The sequence below is a fragment of the Oncorhynchus masou genome, chromosome 31, assembly GCF_036934945.1.
Source record: "Oncorhynchus masou masou isolate Uvic2021 chromosome 31, UVic_Omas_1.1, whole genome shotgun sequence".
Lineage (NCBI taxonomy): Eukaryota > Metazoa > Chordata > Actinopteri > Salmoniformes > Salmonidae > Oncorhynchus > Oncorhynchus masou.
In genome coordinates, this window is record NC_088242.1 from 63,010,925 (window position 1) to 63,020,798 (window position 9,874).

At 40.8% G+C, this 9,874-nt stretch overlaps 1 protein-coding gene across 3 annotated transcripts; it reads left to right on the forward strand.

Moving 5' to 3' along the window:
* The first annotated feature begins 2,523 nt into the window (after nucleotides 1–2,523).
* On the forward strand, nucleotides 2,524–9,124 carry LOC135524254 (uncharacterized). 3 transcript variants are annotated; one of them, XM_064951629.1, is made up of 5 exons: nucleotides 2,524–2,630; nucleotides 3,570–3,745; nucleotides 3,911–4,004; nucleotides 4,324–4,411; nucleotides 4,673–9,124. In XM_064951629.1, exons 2-5 carry the CDS (start codon nucleotides 3,694–3,696, stop codon nucleotides 5,603–5,605), a joined length of 1,167 nt encoding a protein of 388 aa, XP_064807701.1. In that variant the 5' UTR covers nucleotides 2,524–2,630; nucleotides 3,570–3,693; the 3' UTR covers nucleotides 5,606–9,124. The 3 variants fall into 3 exon arrangements, with proteins under 3 accessions (XP_064807701.1, XP_064807703.1, XP_064807700.1); XM_064951631.1 differs by lacking the exon at nucleotides 3,570–3,745; XM_064951628.1 differs by lacking the exon at nucleotides 2,524–2,630 and having other exon boundaries at nucleotides 3,159–3,745.
* Nucleotides 9,125–9,874: the final 750 nt, after the last annotated feature.

Here is a 9,874-nt window from a genome sequence, read left to right on the forward strand (position 1 = left end):
AAAGAGTGCAGACGGCATCGTCATTTTTGTTACATGTATTTGAAATATGTATTTAAATTACTTCTGAGTCATTTGTATTACACTGAACTGAACTACACTCCAATGTATTTTGTAACAAAATACTTTTGAGCTATAATTAGTATTTTCAAAATACAAACGACTTTTCTATTTAAAAAAATGGAACGGTTCACAACTTTGTGGCCCCCTTTCAACCTGCATTGGTATCAGAAGTCTGATGGCCCTATGGTGTGATAAGAATGCCTGCTAAATGAACTAAATATAATGTCAAAATAAACAATTGCAAAGCATGCTGAGTATTATTCTAATGAGCTCCACCCCGAAATAAGGCCAATACTAATACCCAGTATGCTTTACAATTAATTTTGGTATGTTAATATACATTTTGGTCATTTATTTATTTTACATATTTATTTAACCTTTATTTAACTAGGCAAGTCAGTTAAGAACAAATTCTTATTTACAATGACGGCCTACCAAAAGGCAAAAGGCCTCCTGTGGGGTCGGGGGCTGGGATTAAAAATACAAATTATATTAAAATATAGGACAAAACACACACCACGACAAGAGAGACAACACTACATAAAGAGAGGCCTAAGTCAACAACATAGCATGGCAGCAACACATGACAACACAGCATGGTAGCAACACATGGCAGCAGCACAACATGGTAGCAGCACAAAACAGGGTACAAACATTATGGGGCACAGACAACAGCACAATGGGCAAAAGGTAGAGACAATAATACATCACGCAAAGCAGCCACAACTGTCAGTATGAGTATCTGTGATTTAGTCTGAATGAAGAGAATGAGAGAAAACTATCTAGTTAGAGTGTTTGTTGCAGTTAGCAGACTTCCTTATCCAGAATGACTTAGTCAGTGAATTAAGGTAGATAAACAACAACACATCACAGTCCTAGCAAGTAAAACTTTTATGTAACCATTACTGTGAATATTGTTGCTGTTCGGACCGGCTAGTTGCAGATATATTTGTATTTTAAAATACAAAATGCATGTATTTAATTAAATACATGCGAAAATACAAGTATTATTTTTGATACAATTTCAAAATACCATAAAGATCAATGTATTTTGTCATTTTTGCAGATACCTGTGCAGGGGTAGGCATCCCTAGTCCTGGAGTGCCGCAAGCACTTCATGTTTCTGATTTAACCGACCTGGAAGACCAGGTGTTTGAATTTCGGAAATCACTAAACTGATCAATTTGCTCAGTTGGTCACGTGTGATACCTAGTTGGAACAAAAATCCTTCAGTACATGTGGCACGCCAGGAACAGGGTTTTCTACCCCTGCCTTAGTGTGATAACTTGCAGAGGTGGCCTGAGAACAATAGGGGTCCATTTACTATAGTTAAAAAAGTGTTTTTGCAGACATTACTGTACTATTTACTGGTGTTTTTTTGTGGATAACAGTAGTTTTTATTATACACTGAACAAAAATATAAACAACATGTAAAGTGTTAATCCCATGTTTCATGAGCTGAAATAAAAGATCCCAGAAATGTTACATATGCACAAAAAGCTTATTTTGTGCACAAATTTGTTTACATCCATGTTAATGAGCATTTCTCCTTTGCCAAAATAATCCATCTACCTGACAGGTATATCAATAATCTGATTAAACAGCATGATCATTACACAGGTGCACATTGTGCTGGGGACCGTAAAAGGCCACTCTAATATGTGCAGTTTTGTCACACAACACAATGCCACAGATGTCTCAAGTTTTGAGGGAGCATGCAATTGGCATACTGACTGCATTAATGTTCACCAGAGCTATTGCCAGAAAATGAAATGTTAATTTCTTTACCATAAGCGCCTCCAACATTGTTTTAGAGTATTTGGTAGTATGTCCAACCGGCCTCACAACTGTATGGCGTTGTGTGGGCCAGCGGTTTGCTGATGTCAATGTTGTGAACAGAGTGCCCCATGGTGGAGGTGGGGTTATGGTATGGGCAGGCATAAACTACGGACAAAGAACACAATTACATTTTATCGATGGCAATTTGAATGCACAAAAAAACTGTGACAAGATCCAGAGGCCCATTGTGAGGGACATTTTTTTTTTAAAGGTATCTGTCACCAACGATACATATCTCTATTCCCACTCTTGAAATCCATAGATTAGGGCCTAATTTATTTATTTCAACTGACTGATTTCCTCATATAAACTGTGACTCAGTAAAATCAAGGAAATTGTTGCATGTTGCGTTTATATTTTTGTTCAGTATAGTATTCTACTATGCTACAACATTATATAGTACGTACTACACAAGGGATACTACAGTGCGTAGTCTACTAAATGATCAAGGGATACTCCAGTGTGTAGTATAGTATTCTACAGTATACTACATCATTCTATATGTAACGGATGTGAAACGGCGAGCTTAGTTCGGTGTGCACTAAATAGCGTTTCAATCGGTTACGTCACTTGCTCTGAGATCTTGAAGTAGTGGTTTCCCTTGCTCTGCAAGGGCTGCGGCTTTTGTGGAGCGATGGGTAACGATGGTTCGTGGGTGACTGTTGTTGATGTGTGCAGAGGGTCCCTGGTTCGCGCGAGGGTGACGGTCTAAAGTTATACTGTTACTTATAGTAAGTACTGTAGTATTCTATAGCAAACTGAGTATGTTTGTAATTTGATGGGGTATTTTTTTATTAGGACTCCTGGCAGCGGCTACTCTTCCTGGTGTCCAAACAGGAAACAAAACAACAAATAAAATACATACATATATTATAAATAACACTACAAAATGTCCTGTTTCTGCCACACGCTTCAGAAATAGAAGTTTGCTCCAATCCTGTGAGCCAGGCCACTTACAGTTTTACTGTCTTTGGTGAAGACCATAGGTCGACTTCTTGTATAAGTGAGAATGAGAGATAACACTTGGAATCTAAAGCAGTAAGCGAACAGTTTACTGACTTAATACATTCACACATGTATCTCCAAAGCGTTCAGCCAGTGTATCCTCAATCAGACACTGGAACGCTGTTTGATATATAATAAATCTAACTCTGAATTTTGTACTTTTATTGCACGTTGCTTACTTTACAGGGTGCATTATATAATGTAAAATACAAAATGTTTATTATTGGGTTGTTCATAGGCCACAATTGGGGGATTTAACTTTTTTCTGTGGGGGTTCACACTTTAATCGTAAAATGACAGTTCAGGGTAGTTGGCAATAGAATATGTTGAATGGCATTACCAAAGATTGTGTGGTACTGTAGGTTTAGTAATGGTTTGTGGCCTTATTGTTTTTAGTGGCCTACCCTTTGGGACGTATACTACTGAGCATGCTAAAAGGAAGTATCGCGCACAACCAATTGAATTTGTCTATTTCTCGACGCAGCCTTCTTCTCTACTAACGTTGTGAAAAACCTTCCTCCACACTTATCAAATAGGCTAGTTTGAGTCGAATTTATCCAGACTTTTTATTTGATTACACATCGATCTGTAATCACAAACCAGTAAATCATTCATAGTAAGAAACGCCGTATATTGTTTCATTTAAATGTGGATTATATAAATAGGGCTCTTCACGAAGGAGGACGAGGGATCGAGGGACGCCGCCATATTTGCTCTTGCTAGCTAGTGCACTACAAGATACGGGCTTTGTTTCGAGTACCCTTCAATTTAGTACCCTTGTATTTGTTCATGATGGATGCGATGGATAAAAGACCTTTTGGTGCAGAATATAACTATAAAAGTAAGTGTTTGCTATTGTTAAAATTGAATGTCGTTTTCAAATACAATGTTAATATTGTTAATGCCATAATGTTAACCATGTTATTTTGCGACGTCGCTGAGTTGGGGTCTGTCAAAGTTATGCTTGTGCTGACGGATTAACACTGTTGTATTTTTCCCCAATAAGTGTCGGAAAATGACATATCCAGATTAATAAAATTGCGTGCAACGAATGACGCCATCTTCACTGGGAAGAGAAACTCTGCCATGCCTGCCTGGAGGTGAGTGAGAGTGATACAATGATGCACTACTAGTGAATGTTCTGTTTGATGGTTTGATATCCCCAGCACAGTTTGTTTTGGCTTTTATCTGTACCTCAAAATGAACTGTCACATGCCATGTGTTGACTGTAATTGATGTCTAAGGAAAACATTTGATTCATTTAATTGATTCATCAATGTTGATTCACTGACTCACTGATGTGCTTTTACTAACAATGTTATTTGAAAAAGCCTTCCTCGCAGGTCATTGTATTAAGAGCTGGTTATGAAGATGAAACCCTATCTGTAGTATCTGACTTGTCTCACTTTGATTCCGCAGAGCAATGTTAGTAGAGTTGGGTCTCGAAGGGAAGCTTACAACCGGGCAATTGAAAAAGAAGTGGGAAAACCTTAAAAAGAAATATAAGGTAATGTTTATGAATCTATGTGAGAGCAGGCAACAGCCTTGGTCCTAGTGCAACATGTATTCTCTTTTGTTTGAATTCAGTCTCTTAAACACAGATTCCAGGCTTTTGTTCCAGTTAAGTACTAACCTGGTTCAACTAATCAAGGGCTCAATGATGTGTTGAATCATGTGTCATAAGGCCTGCCTGGAATAAACTCCAGCAAACCCAAGACCAATATAGAGCATTAATCTTATTGTACCCCTTGTCCCTTTTTCTGTGTAGGATTTTAAGTACCCTCCTCTTGGCATGGAGAAAGTCAATCCAATGTCCTGGCGTTGGTTTCACCTCATGGACGATGCCATCGAGGGCCGCCTAGCTGGGTCTGCCCGTATCCTAAACCCTTCACTGTTTGATTTTGGGGAAGTTGGGGACGTTTCATTTGCGTCCTCTCCCACTACCTCTCCCATAGCCAACAAGAGACTATGTATGAGGCCGGAGGGAGGTGAGGGAACAAACATTTTTGAGTTCTGGGCCAAGGCACAGCTGGGGGATAGTGTTGGTGCTGCGAGCACGGTAGCAGATGGACAGGTGGCATACACAGACGCAGCTACGGAGGAGATCCGGAGGGCAGCAGTGGAGTGCGAGAGGGCCCTGCGAGAGGAGGGCAGGGGTGCAGCTCAGAATGAGAGGGCCGCGCCTGACAAGATGCCAGTGGGTGGGTACGGGAGGACCATGGCTGAGGATGTGGAGACTATAGCTGAAGACGGAAGAGCCATGTTGGTGAGAAACCCTGGCAGGAACATTGAGAGGGAGACTGCTGAACTAGAGAGGCAGATAGCAGATTTGGAGAAGGAGCGAGAAGTGTTAGAGAGGGAGCAGGCAGACTTTGACAGGGAGAGGTTGATACTGGACAGAGAGCGGGATGTGGTGAGCAGAGAGCGGGTGGCTGTTGAGCGAGGCAGAGCTTCACTAGACAAGGACAGAGCAGCGATGGACAGGGAGCGAGCAGCAATGGAACGGGAGCGAGCCATACTGGACAGGGATAGGGCGTCAATCGAGAGAGAGAGGGCAGAGCTGCAGAAAGAAAAGGAAGCCCTAATGAAAAGCAAAGTTTCCAGGAACAACGGCTCCACTGATGTGGAACTGGACTCATCCACTATAGAAAAAAGAGAGAAACTGCTTTCCATATTTGAGAGACTTGTTGATAAGCTGTGAAAGATGAACAATAAGTAAAGGTTGAATAGGTGAAGGATGTACTGTAGGTGAGAGTGCGCACAAGTCATAAACAGGTTTCTATGTCACCATTCCCTATCATTTTGTGATCATTTTAGTTTAACCCGCACACACAGGGAGTGCAAAGTCATTCAATTGGTGCTGGCTGTAATGAGCATTGAGTGTGTTTGTGTGAGGTTGCACCCTGAAAGAGAAGCTGCTACAATGTTTGTTGCGCTCATTTATTTTTTTTGCCTGCAGTGTGTATGTATAAATATCAGTCAAGTTTGGACACACCTACTCATTCAAGGGTTTTTCTTAATTTTTTATTTTCTACATTGTAGAATATAGTGAAGACATCAACACTGACATAACACATGGAATCATGTAGTAACCAAATAAGTGCTAAACAAATCAAAATATATTTTTGATTCTTCAAAGTAGTCACCCTTTGCCTTGATGACAGCTTTGCACACGCTTGGCATTCTCTCAACCAGCTTCACCTGGAATGCTTTTCCAATAGTCTTGAAGGAGTTCCCACATATGCTGCACACTTGCTGGCTGCTTTTCCTTCACTCTGTGGTCCAACACATCCCAAACCATCTCAACTGGGTTTGATGTCGGGTGATTGTGGAGGCCAGATCATCTGATGGAGAACTCCGTCACTCTTCTTCTTGGTCAAATAGTCCTTACTCAGCCTGGAGGTGTGTTATGGTTCATTGTCCTGTTGGAAAACAAATTATAGTCCCACTAAGCGCAAACTAGATGGGATGGCGTATCGCTGCAGAATGCTATGGTAGCCATGCTGGTCAGGTATGCCTTGAATTCTAAAGAAATCACTGGCAGTGTCACCAGCAAAGCACCATCACACCACCTCCATGCTTCACAGTGGGAACCACACAGCGGCGATCATCCATTCACCTACTCTGAGTCTCACAAAGACAGTGGTTGGAACCGAAAATCTCAAATTTGGTCAGACCAATTTACACATTTCCACCGGTCTAATGTCCATTGCTCGTGTTTCTTGGCCCAAGCAAGTCTCTTCTTATTGGTGTCCTTTTAGGAATGGCTTCTTTGCAGCAATTTGACCAAGAAGGCCTGATTCATCTAGTCTCCTATGAACAGTTGATGTTAAGATGTCTTTTACTTGAACTCTGAAGTGTTTCTTTGGGCTGCAATCAACTGCCGATTTCTGAGTCTGGTAACTCAAACTTATCCCCTGCAGCAGAGGTAACTCTAGGTATTTCTTTCCTGTGGCAGTCCTCATGAGAGCCAGTTTCATCATAGCGCTTGGTGGTTTTTGCGACTGCACTTGAAGAAACATTCAAAGTTCTTTTAAGTTTTCCACATTGACTGACCATGTCGTAAAGTAATGATGGACTGTTGTTTCTCTTTGCTTATTTGAGCTGTTCTTGCCATAATATGGACTTGGTTTTTTACCAACTAGGGATATCTTATGTATGCCACCCCTACCTTGTCACAACACACCTGATTGGCTCAAATGCATTAAGAAGGAAAAATTCCACAAATTAACTTGTAACGTGGCACTGCTGTTGAATTTAAATGCATTCTAGGTGACTATCTCATGAAGCTGGTTGAGACAATGCCACGAGTGTGTAAAGCTGTCATCAAGTCAATGGGTGGCTACTTTGAAGAAACTCATATGAAATATATTTTCATTTGTGTAACACTTTTTTTGGTTACATGATTTCATAGTTTTGATATCTTCACTATTATTCTACAATGTAGGAAATAGTGAAAATAAAAAAAAACTGGAATGAGTTGGAGTCCAAACTTTTGACTGGTACTGTATATATAGTGCATTCGCAAAGAACTCGGACACCTTTCGCTTTTTCCACATTTTGTTACCTTACAGCATTATTATAAAATGGATTAAATAAAAAATCCTCATCAATCTATACACAATACCCTCGAATGACAGACGAAAACAGGTTTTTAGAAATTTTTGCTAATTTATTAAACATATGTAAATAAGGTACCTGTTTTGTAAGTATTCAGACCCTTTGCTATGAAACTCTCAATTGAGCTCAGACACATCCTGTTTATATTGATCATCCTTGTGATGTTTCTACAACTTGGAGTCCACCTGTGGTAAATACAAATCAAGTCCAATCAATTGAAAAGGCACAGACCTGTCTATATAAGGTCCCACAGTTGACAATGCATGTTCAAAATAATTGTCAGTAGAGCTCCGAGGCACGATTGTGTCGAGGCACAGATCTGGGGAAGTGTGCCAACAAATGTCTGCAGCATTGAAGGTCCTCAAGAATACAGTGGCCTCCATCATTCTTAAATGGAAGAAGTTTGGAATCACCAAACTGATATCAGGGGAGAAGGGCCTTGGTCAGGGAGGTGACCAAGAACACGATGGTCACTCTGACAGAGCTCCAGAGTTCCTCTGGAGATTGGAGGACAACCATCTCTGCAGCACTCCACCAATCAGGCCTTTATGGTAGAGTGGCCAGACGGAAACCACTCCTCAGTAAAAGGCACATGACAGCCTGCTTGAAGTTTGCCAAAAGGCACCTAAAGGACTCTCAGACCATGAGAAACATGATTCTCTGGTCTGATGAAACCAAGATTGAACTATTTGGCCTGAATGCCAAGAGTTACATCTGGAGGAAACCTGGCACAATCCCTACGGTGAAGCATGGTGGTGGCAGCATCATGCTGTGGGGATGTTTTTCAGCAGCAGGGACTGGGAGACTAGTCAGGATCGAGGGAAAGATTAACAGAGCAAAGTACAGAAAGATTCTTGATGAAAACCTGCTCCAGAGCGCTCAGACTGGGGATAAGTTTCACCTTCCAACAGGACAACGACCCTAAGCACAAAGCCAAGACAATGCGGGATTGGCTACAGGACAAGTCTCTTCATGTCATTGAGTGGCCCAGGGAGAGCCCGGACTTGATCCCGATCGAACATTTCTGGAGAGCTTGAGGTGATCTGCTGAGAAGAATGGGAGAAACTCCCCAAATACAGGTGCCAAGCTTGTAACTTCATACCCAAGAAGACGCAATGCTGTAATCGCTGCCAAAGGTGCTTCAACAAAGTACTGAGTAAAGGGTCTTATGTAAATGTGATATTTCATTTTTTTTATATATATGTGCAAAGAATTCTTTAAAACCTGTTTTTGAGTTGCCCATGATTGTGTGTGTGTGTGTGTGTGTGTGTGTGTGTGTGTGTGTGTGGATGAGGAAAAAAAACAATTTAATTAATTTTAGAATAAGGCTGTAACGTAACAAAATGTGGATAGTCAAGGGGTATGAATACTTTCCGAATGCTGTGTGTGTGTAATACACACACACACACACACGTCATCCACACCACTTGATAGGCACCTCTATACAATACTATTTAAATGTTTACACTGGCAGAAATTACAGTCTGATCCCTAGGTGCATTTGTTAAAGTGCATTTGGCAATTATTTGTATGTTCTGTTCGACCTGCCAGAGTGCCCGTGTAATGCTATACTGATAATAAAGCCTACACCTTTTTTAGACATTCCTCTAGTTGTCATATACTGCTATTACTACCCATGTAATTACCATGTACCAAGCTAGTAAATATAGTCCTTTACAGTAAGAACTAGGCAACGGCCTATATTTACATACCTGGTACAATGTAATGTTCCTCTATATCACCTTGGAATAATACCACCCACTGACACCTTGTCAAAATGTTCTGGTAATTTCATTATTTACTTTTAAAGGGTGCTTGAATCTTGCAACGGGAAGGGATCACTGCCAATATTTCATGTTCCAACCAAGGTGTATGAATTGGGGAGCAAACCGGGAGAGAGAAATAAAGCTTTATTGCGAAAAGGAGAACCAACGCATTTTCGGCTTTTGGCTTTCAGGGTTTTTACAGTAATAAGTCATGAGGCTTTTAAAATGACCTCCGGGACTGATAAAGAATATACTAATGAAAACGTGGTTGGTTAAAACAGTTGTAGCAAGATGAACCAATCGATTGTTATTAGCAAAGACTGACCAATAGATTGTGATAAAATGTGGAACTGACCAAGAGAAAAGGTATATATGCTTTCAACATGTTCTATTGGTCAGTACAACGGTCTATGCTAATAACAATTGGTCCGTTGATTAGAGGCTTCCAAAGGTGTCCCGAGTTCATTAGAACGTGCGTTGAAGATGCGTTGAAGATGTCGTTCCCATAGCAACGATTAAAACATTCCCTAACCAGAAACCGTGGATTGATGGCAGCATTCGCGTGAAACTGAAAGCGCGAACCA

What these genes read in the sequence shown, in the direction of transcription:
- LOC135524254 (XM_064951629.1), top strand. Translation starts at nt 3,694, where the DNA reads ATGATGGATGCGATGGATAAAAGACCTTTTGGTGCAGAATATAACTAT. An exon ending in TGCAGAATATAACTATAAAA is followed by an intron (nt 3,746 to 3,910) that starts GTAAGTGTTTGC and finishes TTCCCCAATAAG; the next exon opens with TGTCGGAAAATGACATATCC. An exon ending in ACCTTAAAAAGAAATATAAG is followed by an intron (nt 4,412 to 4,672) that starts GTAATGTTTATG and finishes TTTTCTGTGTAG; the next exon opens with GATTTTAAGTACCCTCCTCT.